The sequence below is a fragment of the Pseudoliparis swirei genome, chromosome 9 (genome assembly GCF_029220125.1).
Source record: "Pseudoliparis swirei isolate HS2019 ecotype Mariana Trench chromosome 9, NWPU_hadal_v1, whole genome shotgun sequence".
In the NCBI taxonomy this organism is placed as follows: Eukaryota; Metazoa; Chordata; class Actinopteri; order Perciformes; family Liparidae; genus Pseudoliparis; species Pseudoliparis swirei.
The window spans coordinates 24,670,829-24,690,139 of NC_079396.1; the positions used below are offsets into that span (position 1 = coordinate 24,670,829).

At 43.5% G+C, this 19,311-nt stretch overlaps 1 protein-coding gene and 1 long non-coding RNA gene across 2 annotated transcripts; both read right to left on the reverse strand.

The window, feature by feature from the left end:
- Window positions 1-6,323: 6,323 nt before the first annotated feature.
- On the reverse strand, window positions 6,324-12,339 carry LOC130200139 (sushi domain-containing protein 3-like). Its single transcript, XM_056424145.1, has 5 exons — window positions 12,312-12,339; window positions 9,450-9,644; window positions 7,918-8,065; window positions 7,015-7,188; window positions 6,324-6,902 (listed from the first exon to the last, which is right to left on the reverse strand). Exons 1-5 carry the CDS (start codon window positions 12,337-12,339, stop codon window positions 6,599-6,601), a joined length of 849 nt encoding a protein of 282 aa, XP_056280120.1. The 3' UTR covers window positions 6,324-6,598.
- Window positions 12,340-15,183: 2,844 nt separating this feature from the next.
- LOC130199437 (uncharacterized) lies at window positions 15,184-16,700 on the reverse strand. Its single transcript, XR_008832835.1, has 3 exons — window positions 16,581-16,700; window positions 15,670-15,762; window positions 15,184-15,547 (listed from the first exon to the last, which is right to left on the reverse strand). It is a non-coding gene; the product is annotated as an uncharacterized LOC130199437 (long non-coding RNA).
- Window positions 16,701-19,311: the final 2,611 nt, after the last annotated feature.

Genomic DNA, 19,311 nt, shown 5'->3' on the forward strand with positions numbered 1-19,311 from the left:
ATAAGTTATACAACTGGCCTTCCTTTGAGCTTAAAGTTTGTAGAACAAAATTAATATTTCAAATATTAATCATTATTTCTAACCTTGTCAATGTCTTGACTACATTTTATATTCATTTGATAAATAAAAGTGTGATTTTTCATGGAAGACACAAAATTGTCTGGGTGATCCCAAACTTTTGAACGGTAGTGTACATACATATATATATATATATATATATAATATCATATATCAGTAGTTGTTAACAGGTTTTACCTGCTTACATTTAGGTTTACTTGAAGCAAATCAAAGGGAAACTTAGAAACTGTCTCCATTGAGCGAGAGAGTTAATGAGCGAATTAGAAATACAATAAAAAACTATCGACATCTCTCTATTCTTTGCATCAATATATATTATTATTATATTTTTTCCATTGACTGGTACATTTGACACTGAACTAGTTCATCTTTATCTCACTGATAGAGTCCAAATGAGCATAAAATATCACCATGACCCTGAAATGCTGTCTCCTGTGTTATCATCCACTGAATGAAGCAAAGCGACAGAGCCACATCACATTCTGATTAGCCCCCTTTCTGAGTGAGCGCTGGGCAGCCACGCCCCCTTTCTGAGTGAGCACTGGGCAGCCACGCCCCCTTTCTGAGTGAGCACTGGGCAGCCACGCCCCCTTTCTGCGAGAGCGCTGCGCTGAAGACGCTTTAGAGATTTCGACACGTCACATCAAAGATGTTTAATTGCCAAGATCACAACATCACCTTTCCTCCTTGTCTCACTCCAATCTCAGAAACGCTGGCCGTTTTTTTGTTGTTGTTGTTGTTTTGTCGCTCAATGTCGACTTGTTCTATTTTTAGAACGCGCCTTGCGGGCGACTCAGTGGTCCCCGCGGGTCGACCAGGTGGCCAGGGCCCCGTGTCGGCCGCCTCTGCTCTAGAGCCTCCACACTGAGCACAACTGCAGATTCCATCAGGACGACGAGATCAGCGACGCTCAGTTATTTCTCCCCGTAGTCCTCGCGGTGCGGACCGACACGTTCTGGCCCGGAAACAAGTTCTTGACCGATGTTCGTTCGTCCTCACACTGAGATAATCCGGATGGAAGAGTCTTGGGCGGGCCTCGCGCCTCGCTCGCCTCATCCGCGGTGGGCGGCTTCACTCCCGGCAAGCCGCCGTGCCGTCCTCCGTGCGGCCTCCCCCCCGCCGCCGAGACCCGGGGCAGGCCCGGGTTCGTAGTCTGACGGGACCGAGGAGGTCCGTTGTATTCGGGCGGACCCGAGGAGGCCTCCGCGACCGGGCTTCTGGGTAAGAGAGGCCGGTTGTAGTCGTAGCCGGGGAGCGTCTGACGCGGGGCGGCGGGGCCGAGCTGATGACATCTGTGGATGACGACACAGGAAGTTGTGTCTTCAATGTTTTACCCTCCTAGACACATTTATACCTGCAGGTCAGTGTTTCAGTCCGGGAATGCATCTTCTTCATGTTTTAAAGCTCCAAGTGATGGAAAGTGAGAACATTAATACAACATTGAGGTATTTGTGCTCCACTCTGGAACTGCTCCCGTGAGAAGATGCACATTCATGCAAGCAGGCGGTGCCGTGGTCGTCCGGCCAATCGCCTTTAGAGAAAACTCGATCATAAAGCGGTGTATGCATTAGGGCGGGGCTACCTCGTGATTGACAGGTACCTGGGAGTTGTTTTCTTCTTTCAACTTTAACCCTTTCACAGTGTGTTTTCAGTTCACCAACGTTAACCGAAACCTTTTTGATTGCCTAAAATGTCTTTTTTTCAGCCTCCAGGCTCCGCCCACTTCACAAACCAAAAGCTCCAAAAACAGTAAGAGCATCTTGTTCGAGCTCCGGGACGCTCAACATGCATTTGGCTGAGGATCAATGACCATAAGCATAACTTTATAGTTTCTCCACAGGGCGCCTTTCATGATGTGAAGTGAAGGACTTCTCCTGAAAGTAACAGATTATTATTGAAGTTCACCTCTCGTGGTTTTTCCTCTTGTCCTCTCTGATGCAGTCGAGCAAACAGCAGGTGATGAAGGCCACGGACATGAAGAAGATGACGGCCAAGCTCACGATGGACGCCAGCACGGCCACGCGGAAACCGTAGTCCTCAAAGGGAGACGGCGCTGAGGAGGAGACCGGCGACTGACTCATCCACTGCATTTACTCGCCATGCAACACATTCATTTGACATGCTGCAAAAATCTACGTTCAACAATTCCTCATCGGACTCCTGAGGCTTCGCAGATAGAAGTCACGGGAAACGAAACATAAATTCAGTTATTTAAATGTCTGTCAGTTTCACACCAGACGGCGTCTTTTCATGATGATTGAGCCTGAAACATAATTAGGGTCCTGTTCTCACTTTTTGAGACGAGACACGATTCCTCTCCACCGCCATTTGCATTAATATCCTCCTTTTAACCCTCCTGTTACCTTCACATTTACTGACATATTTTACCATCGGGGTCAATTTGACCCCAGCAATTAAAACCTCCAGAAAATTATTAGAATTAATATTGTTTCCCAAGTTTAAGTGTGAGGTGCATCTCTAATAAATAAATAAATATATAAATAAATTTGTAGCATTATTTATGAAATGAATTATTCTTAACAACATTGGTTTTGTGTTTTAAGTATTTAAAATTAAAATACACAATTTAAATTTAGTACATTACACTTGTTTGATTGCCAGTGTAGGGGATTTCAGATATGTATGGAACACATCTGCATCAGTCTTTTCCTGGAACTCTTGGGGAAATCTATATACAGGACTTCAAATAATCAGAAATGTGCTTTTTTAAAATACAAAAGTCTGACCTTTATTTGTATAAACTCTATCTTGGCACAGTAAAAATGTTTTAATGTTAGCATAATTTAAGCTAAATCTCAGAAACTATCTATAAAGATACAACATAAGTTCATTGTTTACTTGTATATGTTAGTGTATGATTTGTCGACATCTTATTTTGATAAACGGATGTTGTTTCACGTGGTTCTTTCCGCTAACTTTGCAAAACCGGATGTTGTTACGTAAATCCTTCCGCTTATCAAAACCCTCGCGCGCTCCCAATCGAATGTGTTTACCGTGAACATCAGTCTATAGGGGCTCAGACATGTGAGAGTCGGCTGAGTTGACCCAGTGATTCAACTCGGGAGACGGGGACGCCGCTCGGTGTGTGAGGATCCCCTCGTGGACCTCTGACCTCTGCGGCCCTCGCCGGGCGCATCGTCTCCGTTGAGGTGCGCCGCGATTGAAACGTCTCTGATAATTCTCGCAGATTTTACGTCATCTGATCGGACAAGTTTGATCGGCCGTTTTGAGAACGCCGATCAAAACCGATAAGGGGAATATCGGCCGATATGGATCGGCGCCGATCATATCGGTGCATCGCTAATGTTTATGTATTTTGTTTCTATTATTTCTTTACGTTTCTTTATATTATTTTCTGGGATTTTATTTGTTCATTTTTGCTGTTTATTATTGACAATGTGAAACTGTTTAGACAAAATACTTGCAACGTCGATATCGCTGCTTCCACAACTTCTGGCTATGGCTCGGGTCAGCTGACCCTGAACTGGCCAATCAGAAGTGCCTCTCTATGGTAAATCCCGGGTTGTTTTGATAGGGACGCACAGTGCTGAGCGGTTCACACCAGAGAGACCGCGGGGAGACATGACGGTGGAGACCTCCGTAAGAGGTGGTATTGTAAAAGTATTACTCCTTCATGATTTAACTATAATATTCTGATGTACCTGGCTTAATGCTTTCATTGTTTTGACTCGTTTTTATCTATTGTTATTTATTTTTGTATTGTGTCTTTATGTAAAGCCTCAATGTACTTTATTTACATGCTTAAAGTTAAGTTTATGATAATAAACACAGTATTTTTGCTGAAGTTTTGTGATGGCCTAAAAATAATAATGAAATACTCTGCTTTAAATGGTAATTTGTGTCACAAATGTTTATCCATGAATTAAAAAAGCCAGAATGTTTAAAAATGCAAATATTTGTTTTTCTTCAAAGACTACAAAACAAAGTGATGTCATCCGGATCACAAGATGTCTCAGCTCCCTGAAGTGTTTCCTCAGTGGTTTGTGGTTTTCACATCATGCACATGAAGCTCAAACAATCCAAGGGATTGAACCAAAAGCAAAACCCATTTTGAAATGGAGGGTGGTTTCAATATAATAATAATAAAAATCTTCACGATTTTTGTGCTTTTTTGTTCCATAAATGTTCTTGCTCAAAGTTATCCACAATAATTTGTCTGGAAAGAAAGTGCTCACTCTGAGAAACACAGATTATAACAGGATTACATCTATAATCCTCAATCTGTAAATGCTGCAAGGCACTCGGATTATTATCGGACCAGGAAAAGATGAGAAGCTGTCCGAGTTTTAATTAATTTACACGTCTCTGTGGTAGTTCAGTTTTTGAGGCCATGTCTGACTTCTATAATTCAATTCAATTTAGTTTATTTGTTTAGCCCATTTTCACAAATTAAAATGTTCCCTCAGAGTGCTTTACAATCTGTACACAGACATCCCTGACCTTTGACCTCACATCGGATCAGGAAAAACTCCCAAAAAACTCTTTCATAGGAAAAAAAGGGAAGAAACCTTCAGGAGAGCAACAGAGGAGGATCCCTCTCCAGGATGGACAGAACAATAGATGTCATGTGACCAGAAGGAATCATTACACACACATTAAAACACAGTAACAACACAATCAATGAATCTGACAGAGTGTATGACTAGTTGGTAGTCGGCATGGACCACGATCCAGACCTCCACGATCCAAATGACCTGTGTTAACTATTCATTTATTATTAATCTTTTCTTAAACACACACAGGGAGATATGTCACACTGTAAGTAAGAAAGTAAAGTTATGACTAAATGCGAGGCTACTCGTGGTTCCTAGAGTCATAAAAAGTAGGATGGGAGCCAGAGCCTTCAGGTATCAAGCTCCTCCTCTTTGATGGATCCAGCTCCACCTTCAGTCCTGGAGGCAGACACAGTCCCCTCATGGAGCCTGAAGACTTTCCTCTTGATGGTCCTCTAGTTAGTGCTGAGTCAGGTTCACCTGGTCCAGACCTAGAGATGCTGCTAGAGGCTGATCGGCTCCTGGGGGACGTCTAGGATACACTGAGCACCTCTCTCCTCTTCTCTCTCTCCTTATGGATGAATTTACATCTCTCCATCACACATTACTAACTGCTTCCTCCCCGGAGTCTTTGTGCCTTCTCGCCTCACAGGGTCCATCGGACCTGGCTGTGTCTGGAGCCGGTTCTGGCTCCCGGCCCTTGGCCCGGACCTGGGCCTGGCCTCCTGCCTCATTGTGCATTCTTGACTTGTGTGTGTGGGTGTGTCTAAGTGTAAGTGTGTGTGTGTGTGTCTAAGTGTAAGTGTGTGTGTGTGTCTAGGTGTGAGTGTGTGTGTGTGTGTAAGTAAGTGTGTTTAGGTAAGTGTAGAGGTAAGTGTGTATAGAGGTAAGTACGTGTGTGTGTGTGTGGGGGGGGGGGGGGGGGTGTCTAGGTGTGTGTGAGTGTGAGAGAGAGAGAGAGCTCTTCCTCAACCCAGTGGGGGGGTTCTGGCGCCCCCTCCTGGATGATACTGGACAATAGATTTGAAAGTGATAACCAGAAATAGGGTGCTTTCAGCAGAGCGTCTGCTGCAGTGGCGTTAGGCCTATTTTAGGGGGGCTTCAGACAGCCAGCATTACAGCCAATGAGGTGAGTAATATAATATATCAGTAGTTGTTAACAGGTTTTACCTGCTTACATTTAGGTTAACTTGAAGCAAATCAAAGGGAAACTTAGAAACTGTCTCCATTGAGCGAGAGTTAATGAGCGAATTAGAAATACAATAAAAAACTATCGGCATCTCTCTATTCTTTGCATCAATATATATTATTATTATATTTTCTCCATTGACTGGTACATTTGACACTGAGCTAGTTCATCTTTATCTCACTGATAGAGTCCAAATGAGCATAAAATATCACCATGACCCTGACATGCTGTCTCCTGCGTTATCATCCACTGAATGAAGCAAAGCGACAGAGCAACATCACTTTCTGATTAGCGCCCTTTCTGAGTGAGCGCTGGGCAGCCACGCCCCCTTTCTGAGTGAGCACTGGGCAGCCACGCCCCCTTTCTGAGTGAGCACTGGGAAGCCCCGCCCCCTTTCTGAGTGAGCGCTGCGCTGAAGACGCTTTAGAGATTTCGACACGTCACATCAAAGATGTTTAATTGCCAAGATCACAACATCACCTTTCCTCCTTGTCTCACTCCAATCTCAGAAACGCTGGCCGTTTTTGTTGTTGTTGTTGTTTTGTCGCTCAATGTCGACTTGTTCTATTTTTAGAACACGCCTTGCGGGCGACTCAGTGGTCCCCGCGGGTCGACCAGGTGGCCGCGGGCCCCGTGTCGGCCGCCTCTGCTCTAGAGCCTCCACACTGAGCACAACTGCAGATTCCATCAGGACGACGAGATCAGCGACGCTCAGTTATTTCTCCCCGTAGTCCTCGCGGTGCGGACCGACACGTTCTGGCCCGGAAACAAGTTCTTGACCGATGTTCGTTCGTCCTCACACTGAGATAATCCGGATGGAAGAGTCTTGGGCGGGCCTCGCGCTCCTCGCGCTCGCCTCATCCGCGGTGGGCGGCTTCACTCCCGGCAAGCCGCCGTGCCGTCCTCCGTGCGGCCTCCCCCCCGCCGCCGAGACCCGGGGCAGGCCCGGGTTCGTAGTCTGACGGGACCGAGGAGGTCCGTTGTATTCGGGCGGACCCGAGGAGGCCTCCGCGGACATCGGGCTTCTGGGTAAGAGAGGCCGGTTGTAGTCGTAGCCGGGGAGCGTCTGACGCGGGGCGGCGGGGCCGAGCTGATGACATCTGTGGATGACGAGACAGGAAGTTGTGTCTTCAATGTTTTACCCTCCTTTTTTTTGGGGGGGGGGGGGGGGGCTTTTTTTACAGTTTCAGTAAAAGTCAGCCGGAGTCTCACCTGCAGGATCGCGTGTTGTCGCACACGGCCGGGGTCCCGGCGTCCCGCAGGGACTGCGCTTTGTCCTGGGGGTTGTTGTTGTTGTTGTTGTTGTTCCTGCCTTGATGGCCGTCGCGAGACCTGTCGTCCCCCTGATGTTGGGCCTGCTCCTCCCACTGCCACATTTCGGACTCCCTGTTGAAGAAATAGACACATTTAAACCTGCAGGTCAGTGTTTCAGTCCGGGAATGCATCTTCTTCATGTTTTAAAGCTCCAAGTGATGGAAAGTGAGAACATTAATACAACATTGAGGTATTTGTGCTCCACTCTGGAACTGCTCCCGTGAGAAGATGCACATTCATGTAAGCAGGCGGTGCCATGGTCGTCCGGCCAATCGCCTCACAGCGGACAACTCATCCAAAGTGCTTTAAACTTCTCTGGACTCCTCCGGTTGTATAGAAGTCTCAGAGAAAAGGAGGTCATGCTCTCAATCTCTAGTTTCAACTCTTCTTCCATACCGCGTGATGTTAATTGAATAGATGATGGTTCTTTTAGAGAAAACTCGATCATAAAGCGGTGTATGCATTAGGGCGGGGCTACCTCGTGATTGACAGGTACCTGAGAGTTGTTTTCTTTTTTCAACTTTAACCCTTTCACAGTGTGTTTTCAGTTCACCAACGTTAACCGAAACCTTTTTGATTGCCTAAAATGTCTTTTTTTCAGCCTCCAGGCTCCGCCCACTTCACAAACCAAAAGCTCCAAAAACAGTCAGAGCATCTTGTTAGAGCTCCGGGATGCTCAACATGCATTTGGCTGAGGATCAATGACCATAAGCATAACTTTATAGTTTCTCCACAGTGCGCCTTTCATGATCTGAAATGGAGGACTTCTACTGAAAGTAACAGATTATTATTGAAGTTCACCTCTCGTGGTTTTTCCTCTTGTCCTCTCTGATGCAGTCGAGCAAACAGCAGGTGATGAAGGCCACGGACATGAAGAAGATGACGGCCAAGCTCACGATGGACGCCAGCACGGCCACGCGGAAACCGTAGTCCTCAAAGGGAGACGGCGCTGAGGAGGAGACCGGCGACTGACTCATCCACTGCATTTACTCGCCATGCAACACATTCATTTGACATGCTGCAAAAATCTACGTTCAACAATTCCTCATCGGACTCCTGAGGCTTCGCAGATAGAAGTCACGGGAAACAAAACATAAATTCAGTTATTTAAATGTCTGTCAGTTTCACACCAGACGGCGTCTTTTCATGATGATTGAGCCTGAAACATAATTAGGGTCCTGTTCTCACTTTTTGAGACGAGACACGATTCCTCTCCACCTCCATTTGCGTTAATATCCTCCTTTTAATGAGCTTCGTCCTCAAGTGAGGAATCATTTTTCCTCTCGAATGTGTGTCAGAATTGTTAAGTTGTAATAGGTCATTTTGACTTTGCACAGGTACATCGGGAACATTTGTGCTTTAAATTAATACATATAGCAAAATATTATCATAGGAAATATTAGGGAGAATATTGATATTGTTGTTGATGTGTTTTGAAGCATAGGGGTAATGTCTACTCTATGTATATGTCAATGGCAGAAGTAATGTTTATAATTGTATGTGTGTTTATGATTATATGTATGCCGCATGAGAATGAAAGTTAGTTTATTGTTTCAATGTTGACACATGAGTTGGAAGCCGGTTGAAGTCCGTGACGTTGCTTGAAGCAGGAGAGTGACATGTGGGACTTTTATTGTGAAAGGGAACTTTCATCACATAGCTGACCGGAAGTAATATTGGTCATGACGTTTGACCCGGCTATTTTATGACCTGTTTTATTACCTGTTTATGACCTGGCCGTAAGCCAACTAGAGTGTAGCATGCTGAACTGACCAATGGAACTAACTTTTAGGATTAAGAGGTGTGGATGCCGTTACTAATAAATACTGGTGGAAAGGGTGAGTTCGTTCTCTAGACGGTCGGAAGCTTACAAGACAGTTCCCTGTCAGCTACTTTGCTGTTAGTCTGTGGCGTAATATTCCGGTCGGCCCTACGATCGTAGCTTCAATTTACTGCTTCGACTTCTTGCCATTAAATATTGTTAAACGTATCTATCGGATTCACATTCTCATTTTATATCGAGCACGGGACCTCCAGTTTGATACACCATAATAGAATTCAGAATAATTCATTATTATTGCGAGCAAAATCCTAGCGTCAGTGTCTTAAGCCCATAGCAACTCTAATGCACACACACATAATGTTTCATATTCATCCAATCTCTTCAGAATTATGAGCAGACAGACGGCTCAGAGGAAGTTTCTCCAGCCGCCGTAATTTTCCCGGTAAAAGCATTTGGAACATTTCATCAGCCCACACACACATTTCGGTTACGAAGTGTGTGTATGTGCATTTTTTGGGGGTTCGTTTTTTCTATATTAACTGCTGCTCACGTTTACAGTAGGTGCCCCCCACCCAGTGGGTGCTGTTGGTGTCCATGACACACATCAGCTGCCTCCCCACCAGCGTGTGTTTGGCCGGGCACTGCAGGGAGATGACCGTGCCCACCGTGGTGCCGTTGCCCTGGATGATCCTCTGGGTGCCCAGGGCCGGCAAGGGCACGGGGGTGCACTGAGCCTGGGTCAGGCCTGGGAGAGGGAGAGAGAGGGAGAGAGAGAGAGAGAGGGAATCAGAAACGTGGGCCGTGGTTGAACTGCAGTGTCGCAGCTGTTGAGGATCTTCACGAGTCATCAAAAGTTCAGCCAAAGTTTGAACACATGCATAATTCACGAGTCTTCAAAAGAAAGTGTGTCGTCACGGAGACGATCAGACAGCTCGAGATTCAAGCGACGGAGGAGAAGGATGGGCCGCAGACGAGGATCAGAGGGGGGCGGGTCGCTCTGCGTCAACGTGAGAGCATCGCTTCATCGTGACGCGAGCGGCTGGAGAGAGAAGACACGCGGTGACGTCACGTCGGTGATTTCCAACACGGACCGGGAAGGATCATGTGACCAGGACCAGGACCGGTCCAAAACTTTACTGAAGAGAAAAGACCTGCAGCCGGGGCTTCAAGGAGAACAATGGAAAGAAGGAAAACAATGCACGTGAGAGATTTTTGAATGTTCTTCTTTTAAATTAAGGAAACACGTGTGGTGCACCTGGATCACCACAATATTAATTCATGCATTTATTCATTTATTTATACTTAAGTAATTTTAAATCCTCCATAGTAGTTCAGTCTTTGAGGCCATGTCTGAGTTCTAGAATTCAATTCAGTTTATTTGTTTAGCCCATTTTCACAAATTAAAAATTTGCCTCAGAGTGCTTTACAATCTGTACACAGACATCCCTGACCTTTGACCTCACATCGGATCAGGAAATACTATTCAAAAAAAATTCACATGGAAAAAAAGGGAAGAAACCTTCAGGAGAGCAACAGAGGAGGATCCCTCTCCAGGATGGACAGAACAATAGACGTCATGTGACCAGAAGGAATCATGACACACAAATTAATACACAGTAACAACACAACCAATGAATATGACAGAGTGTATGAATAGTTGGTAGTCGGCATGGACCACGATCCAGACCTCCATCATCCAAATGACCTGTGTTAACTATTCATTTATTATTAATCTTTTCTTAAACACACACAGGGAGATATGTAACACTGTTAGTAAGAAAGTAAAGTAATGACTAAATGCGAGGCTACTCGTGGTTCCTAGAGTCTTAAAAAGTAGGATGGGAGCCAGAGCCTTCAGGTATCAAGCTCCTCAAAACTATACCTGTTTACTGAAGAGAAAAGACCTGCAGCCGGGGCTTCAAGGAGAACAATGGAGAGAAGGAAAACAATGCACGTGAGAGATTTTTGAATCTTCTTCTTTTAAATTAAGGAAACACGTGTGGTGCACCTGGATCACCACAAGGGGCGTCAAGTCAGAGCTGCTCCAACTAAAAAAAGTGCACCCATTGCCAAACATGTTTTGTGACAGAGTTGAAGCATAAGCAGCAATCCACTAGTGAAGCTGTCCTCGACCTGCGTTTCCTCTGGGCAGGATTACACAGCTAGTGTAACGGACTTGTACTGGCCAAGGAAGAAGTCGAGTCCGCAGGTTTATTTTCCAGGTTTTATTCCTGCTGACCACATCCATACATCAGCTCCCTCATAAATACAAAACTCTTATCTCTAACAGGACTACGTTATATATAGATTGGCAAAAAGGGCAAAACAGCGCCCCCAGTGGACAAAATAAATAACTGCGTGAGTTAGTGACTCTCTTCCCTTCATCCCTAGTCTCTCCATTTCTTCCAACATGACCTTCCTTTCTGACCTGTATTTATTGCATGTGGTGACAAAAGTCCTTTTGACTTTACGTCTCATGGGGTCATCGGACCCTATGAGACGGCATAGATCCTATCTGCCTGATGGATCATCGAGGTCTGGGTCGTGGAATTCCTGCTCATGACTACGCCACTGTCCTGTTGAGACTCCGCCCACTCCTCCTCCCCACCGCCATCTGCCTGATGGATCGTGGAGGTCTCCATCGTGGAATATGCCTACTATGAACTATTCATACACTCTGTCATATTCATTGAATGTATTTTAACTCTAAATCTGTCCTTCTGTACACATTACATCTATTGCATCTGTCCATCCTAGGAGAGGGATCCTCCTCTGTTGCTCTCCTCCAGGTTTCTTCCCTTTTTTCCCCCTGAAGGGTTATTTGGGAGTTTTTCCTGGTCCGATGTGAGGTTTTGGGGCAGGGATGTCTATGTGTACAGATTGTAAAGCACTCCGAGACAAATTTGTAATTTGTGAAATTGGGCTATACAAATAAACTGAATTGAATTGAATTGAACATGTTGTACAGTTTCTGGTGCCTGGCAGCGCTCACAAAGTCCAGTTGGGTGTTTCCCCATCACAAATAATGTGCTGCATAAATAGCTGTGCCCAATCCTCAATCTTGCCATTGTGACTTCTTCCCTCCTATTTCCTCCCCTGACTTTTACCCCGCTCACTTTACTCTGGATTGAGTACAAGTGTCTCCCCCTCGTCTCCTGGTCCCATTGACGTTGCCACACCCTGTTGATATTTTCCTTGATGATGCCCTTTCCCTCTGCTTTAGATAACTTAACATCTACTTGTACTCTGTTTTCCTTTAGTGCTTGTTTGGCTAGTTTGTCCACTTTCTCATTCCCTCTGATACCTACATGAGCCGGCACCCATAAAAATACTACTTCAATGCCTTGCTCCACTGCTCTTGAGTGCATTGTCAATATTGTAAACAGTAGATCTTGTCGCGTTTTGGACAGACCCGACTTCAGACTGGCGAGTGCCGACATGGAGTCACTGCACACAAGGACTTTGCCTGGTCTTTGTTTCTCAATCCACTCTAATGCCAAGACAATTGCGTACAATTCAACTGAATACACAGCCAGAAAATCCGAAGTGCGTTTGTATATTTCATAATTTTTGCTCGGGACTGAAACAGCAGACCCTGTACTGCCTGCAACTGGATCTTTAGATCCATCAGTGAAAACCTGCACATGCTCTACGTATTTTCCAACTGTGTACTCATAGAACTCACTCACTAGATCAGGATTCTTTTGCTTTACCTTAATCTGCAGCAACTCCATGTCTACCTCTGGTTCCTTCAGCAACCACACAGGAGTCATTGGCCAAATGACAGTAGGGATAAGCTCTATCTCAGAGACTCCTAGGCTTCTTGCTGCTGCTTCTCCTCTCCAGCCAAAACTCGTCTTTGGCACTTTGTGCCTTTCCCAACATGCCTGCAGTACTTTTTTAGTTGGATGACTACCCTCATGACCTCTCAAATTTACCCAATAATTAACCAGCAGTTGCTTTCTGCGAAGACCCAGTGGCATTTCTCCGGTCTCTACTTGGATGGCGCACACAGGTGATGTTCTTACTGCCCCTATACAGATTCTCAAGGCCCTGGCCTGGATAACATGTAGCTGCTTAAGTGAGGTTTCTGAAGCTGACCCATATGCTACACTACCATAATCTAATCTGGATTTAATTAGAGCTTTGCACATGTGCAGTAGAGATGCAACCTCTGCTCCCCAGTCCAACCCTACCAGACATCTCAATACATTAATTACTTTTTTACACTTATCGCTAACGTTTTTAATGTGGTCCTTCCATGTTAATCTGCTGTCAAAGTGTACTCCTAAGAAACGAAACGTCTCTACTATTTCTAAATTGCTCCCATACAGCTTCAGCTGACAGTTTCCCCTGGTTCTCCGTCTTGTAAAGAGCATTACTTTCGTTTTTTCTGCTGAAAATCTGAATCCCCATTTCTTCCCCCACCTTTCAACTTGTTTTATCCCTTCTTGCAATTTTTTAACAATATGTTCCAAGTTTCTACATTTTTTCCATAGAGCCCCATCATCTGCAAATAGTGACCTTCCCACATCTGGTGAGACCTTTCCAAAGATGTCATTTATTGCAATGGAAAATAAAATAGGACTTACCACACTCCCTTGTGGCGTCCCATTTTCTACCTCAAATGTTCTTGAGCTTTCAGTCCCTACTTTTACCTGGATAGTTCTTTTATCTAGAAATTCCCTAACCCAATTAAACAGTTTCCCCCTAATTCCTATGGAATGCATTTTAATCAATAGCCCTTCCCTCCATAGCATATCATACGCCTTTTCTACATCAAAAAACACTGCTGCCACAGTTTCTTTGTTCACCTGTGCCTTTTTACGTCATCTTCTAAACATAGGATTGAACCCAAGGTTCCCCTACCTTTCCTAAATCCACTCTGGCACCCTACTAGTATCCCATGTTTCTCTACACTCAAAGAAATAACTTGTATGATTTACTTAATAAAATCCTCGTAACAATTTGCACTAACACTAACTAAGTAACTTTTACTGTTGAAGGATTAAGTAAATCCTACTAGACAGTGTTAAGTATAACATACTTAATTTTAGAGTAAATAACCATGAAAATACTAAGTAATTGTTACTTAATTATGCTTAAACATAACTTATATTTATTTAGCTAATTAAGTAAAGTCTACTTAACTTTTTCTCAAACAGAAATTTCAATGTTATGAAATTATTAAGTAAAATCTATCATTTAGAGTTATGAATTAACTAGGTAGATTTTATTATACTTTATAAGTTAGGATTTACTTAATAAAATCCTCGTAACAATTTGCACTAACACTAACTAAGTAACTTTTACTAGACAGTGTTAAGTATAACATACTTAATTTTAGAGTAAATAACCATAATCTTTATACATCACAAATCACAGCCACAATGCAATTCAAAATATTTATTTTGTCAGCAAATAAGATTCAATTTTATAAAAACTCTTGTTTTTCTTAAATAAAAATTCAGTGTCAAGAAATTCACTTAGGATAATAAAGAAAAATAAAATACAAATATATAAACATTTGTTTTAATCTGCAATCAAGTGACAGAACTGGTGCCTAACTTGACACAACACCAACATGCATGTTGAAACAGCTGCTGAACATTTACAGTCTGTGTACATTTATGCAACCCTGCATCACAAAAATTACGTTCCCCCAGACCTAAAATTCAATTTGCAGTTACGTTTGACTGAAACGTATTTCTCTCCAGATTACGTTTGTATTTGACGTATTACAAATACTCTGATCAACGTATCTTTGCCGTTTGTTATCTCTCTTTTCTACAATTCTGTTATGAATTGGAAAAAGCGTCCTCTAGTCTTATTTATTATTATTTTATATGTTTCGCCTGCGTATTATGACAGCAATAAGCGTTGTAACGGATCATATGAATTGGCGTGAAGATTTACTGCTGGTGACTCTCCTTTATTTTCTTTCTTTAGGTGACAATACATTAATTAAAACTCGTACACTATCACCACCTCATCACCACCTTAACAGAGTCAGTCCCATACGGGTCAAATCAACTATTAAACTTGTTATAAAATGCGCATCTGTCCGTAATCTACACCATAAAGTTCGCATTTTAACCTAAAACAAAGTGAGCTTCCTTTGAACCTTTCAAAATAAATGTCAGATTTATCTGTTAAGCGGAAGTAGTATAAAACGTCTATATTTATTCAAACAATACAATATAAAAGGCATATACACACACACACACTGACAGAAACACATAGACACTCACATACGTACACACACACACACACAGAGACACACACACACAGGCAGAGACACACACACATATACACATGCACGCATACTCTGCAGACTGACCCTTGACCTCCCAATTGTCTCTCAGATATAACCCTCCTGCTTTATATTACATAAATTATATCTACCTAAATATAAGACTTTGAGGTCGTGGGGGGAATCCCCTCCAAAACCTTCACAAGAGAAAATTGTCACCGTGCCAATAACCCTTGTACGATGCTTGAAACCAGTCTTTTAGTAAATAAATCGCATCCCGCCAACATCTCCTTGCCTTCAAGGAGGATCGATACGTCAACGGGATCTTCTCCATCGGTGCCACGGACAACCACGATCCTCACGATGTGTTGAGATGCATCACTGCGGCTGTCCACCTGTATATAACATACAATAAGAATTTAGACAATGGTATCCACATATTAATTAACTAACAGCTAATTAAACATTACACAAACTTTGATACAATAAAATGAATAAATAAATTTAAAAAACTTACCAGGCAGTCTTCAAATAACGCCTCCTCTTTCTCACCAAGGTACAGGATAAGGCTGCGGATAATAGTTTCTCGTTTCATCCCAATGCTTTGGTTCTGTGAATAAATAAATATGTTGTCAATACTGAACCCCTTGTTCATGCAAAATGAACTGCATACATCTGCAGAAACAGTGAAAGCAAGACTCATTTGTGGAAGCATGGAGTGTGGAGGAACATAGAAGCAACAGAGTAGGAGTAAGCCCCTGTCAACAACCACTTCAGTTAAATGTGACTTCAAATAATATATCGCCACTCATCATCACTGAGAGAAGCCCCGCCCCCTTTTACGGGCGCTGGCCAAACGTGCGTGTGCGTGTACAGCCGCACCAAAAACGTCTTGTCAAAAACCTGCCGGGCCAAACAGCGCGGTGTACCTGGAGCGGACCTGCGTGCGCAACCAACCGTTGATTTTGGGTTCAAGATATTTAAAAAAAGAAAGGAAAGAGTACGGCGAACACCACCATCTACTCCATGAGTTGTGTCTCGATGGCGAGGCTTCAGTTGCACTTCCGACCGAGCAGGAGTCAGTTGAGCACGGTGTGTTCTTGAAATAAAGCTTTGTTTTTTACAATATTCTACTCAAAGCCTTGTTTCTTCTCATTGTCGAGTGCTATTTAAACCGCGCCGCCCAACAAAAAGAATGTCACCAGCCGCCACTGAATGAAACCGACAGAGAACCAGACAGCAAACATGAGCTAACACAGCGCTGTCATAGCTAGCATGTTTCAGTCTTATTTCAGTATGTTCAAACAATGTACCGAGCGTTACTAACATAAAGCCGGCAGCTGTTGGAATATTGCGGCTCGCAAACGTCTTTCTCTCTCACACGCGTAACAAGGACCATATATTTTCAAAAACGTAGAGACGACTTACTTGTTCTGGCATGAAGCTCTCCTCCAACGTCTCGTCCAACGTCTCCTCCAACGTCTCGTCTCGTCGCGTTGCCGCCTCGAATGCGAATTGCGCGCGTCGATTGATTCAAACGCGATAGATGTTTAGATGAATTAAAATTTACTTACCTTTTTCAGTTTATGTTCAGTCATTATAAAACATGTAAACAGTATGAGAAATTGGGGAGTAACATTTATTCTTCCCGCAGAGTTAATTTATTGTATGATTAAAATGTGTAACTTTTACTTCATAAAGTCTAGTAATCAGTGAAACGTATTAATACAATGTAGAATATATACCAATTAATTAAGTATAATTTACAACACCAACAATTTATTTTTTTGAGTGCATTATCCTTGGGGGCAGGAAGGGTGCTGCAGTATCTGAAGGAGACAGGGTTGAATAGAAGAATTTAGGGCACTGAAGTTGACAGGGCTCCCTTCTTAGTTTAGTTTATTTTAATTTAATTTATTTTATTTTATTTTATTTTTGAGGGGATAAAGGGCTTGCTATTTCTAGTTCGCAAAGAAAGGCAGTAGGTGGCGGTAATGCACCAGTTTGGATGCCAGCCGCCTAAAAACAAAAAGAAGAAGAAGAAGTGACATTCAGGAAGTCCGCTTTTGGCACACGAGCTCACGGAGTGTAATCTGTTGACAATCTGCGCAATCCACGCCTTAAGGTCCACTAAATCGGCTTCATCCGTGAGTTATACCCTGTTACCATTTATATTAACATGTTTGCGTTAATATGTCTTTGTTTTGAATAGTTTTGTTTATTATTAGTTAATGGTCAAACACTTAATGATGTACAATTCAGGGCTCTCAAGTGTCACGCATTGAGCGTGAGACTCACGCATTTCGGTCTTAAATCACGCACTCCCGCCACACATCGTATTTCTCACGCTGAAAAAAACTCTCGGCTATTTAATGTTTTAATGTGCCGCAGCGCGCAAACATGAGCTGGCCGCGCTGCCCTCACCGTGGAGGAATCAAGCGCTCCCCTGGAGTTCTTCCCCTCAAAAATAAAATAAATAAAAATGAAAGAAAATTAAACTAAACTAAGAAGGGAGCCCTGTCAACTTCAGTGCCCTAAATTCTTCTCTTCAACCCTGTCTCCTTCAGATACTGCAGCACCCTTCCTGCCCCCAAGGATAATGCATCCCTCAATTGCACCCCTCCTCCTGCCAGCCTCCTCTTCAACCTGCCTCGCTCGTTTCCAAATGTCTGGCAATGCCACATGATATGATCCACCGTTTCTGCTGTCTTGCAGTACTCGCACAGTCCAGTTGGGTGTTTTTTAATTAATTGCATTGTTTTGTTTAGCTTTGTATGTCCAATCCTGAGTCTACTCAATATGTTTTCTTCTCTAGTGCTAAATATTGTTGTCCTCCCCTTGTTAACATCCTTCTGAATAGTATACAGATGTCTTCCTGTGCCTCCTGCCTCCCAACTGTGCTGCCATTCCTTTATAATGTTTCCTTTATTATTGATTTAGCTTCTGATTTGCTAAATAAAATATCCTTCTTGTTCTGACATTCCAATGCTTGCTTTGCTAGTTTGTCTGCTGCTTCATTTCCCTTTACCCCTCTATGTGCCGGCACCCACATGAATGCTACCAAAATACCCATATGCTTAAGACGGAAAAGTGCTTCGTGTATTTCATTGATTAAGTCCTGCCTGCTGTTAGATGTGAGTGATTGTAATGACATTAATGTTGAACTGGAATCCGAACAAATGATGACCTTACTTATCTGAACCTCCTCCACCCACTGTAGTGCTGCTAGAATGGCCAATGTCTCGACTGTATACACCGACAGATGGTCTGACGATCTCCGTTTTACTTCATAACGAAAAGATGGGATGGTGACCGCAAAACCGGTTCTACCTGTACGAGGATCTTTCGATCCATCCGTGAATGCCGGAGTAAATGATTTATATGTCGTCTTTAGCCTATCCTCCACCATTCCTGCAATATTGTCAATGTTTTTAAGTGCTTGGGTTTTGTTCAGAGTGAGAAAAAATTGGTCAACTAATACTGAGGAAAATAACCAAGGAGGTGTTACCGATAGCGACACGGTAGCAGTGGATTTGATCTGATTCAACCCCATCTCCCTTGCAAATTGTCCACTACTCCACGCAAAGCAGCCCCGTTTGTCCCTTTGGCTTTCCCAACACGGCATGAGCCCCTTTGTGGTTGGCTGCTTGTCCACGGAATGCCCTTCAGATTGGCCCAATAGCTCAACATTAATTGTTTACGTCTCAAATGCAGCGGCATCTCACCCACCTCCACCTGGAGAGCAGACACAGGACTTGTTCTCAAAGCCCCACAACAAAGTCTCAGAGCCTGAGATTGCACCACATCCAACTTTTTTAGTGACGTTTTTGCCGCAGTTCCAAACGCTATACACCCAGAATCAAAAACTGATCTCATCAGCGCAATATAAATATTCTTCATTGCAGGCCTGCTGGCTCCCCATTCCGACCCGGTTAGACACCTCATCACATTTAAAATATTTTTACATTTCCTAACTATCATCTGAATCGGCTCATTCCATGTTAGCTTATCATCGAACCACACCCCTAGAAACCTAAAAACCTTCACTTGTTCAATAATTTGCCCATATAGCTTTAGCTGAGTAACCACTCCTCTCTTCCTAGTAAAGCAGATTGTTTTAGTTTTCCCCACAGAAAACTTGAATCCCCATGCATAAGAC

What these genes read in the sequence shown, in the direction of transcription:
- LOC130200139 (XM_056424145.1), bottom strand. Translation starts at nt 12,339, where the DNA reads ATGTCGGCACTCGCCAGTCTGAAGTCGG. An exon ending in AAGAGGAAAAACCACGAGAG is followed by an intron (nt 7,189 to 7,917) that starts GTGAACTTCAAT and finishes TTTCTTCAACAG; the next exon opens with GGAGTCCGAAATGTGGCAGT. An exon ending in GACAACACGCGATCCTGCAG is followed by an intron (nt 6,903 to 7,014) that starts GTGAGACTCCGG and finishes CGTCATCCACAG; the next exon opens with ATGTCATCAGCTCGGCCCCG.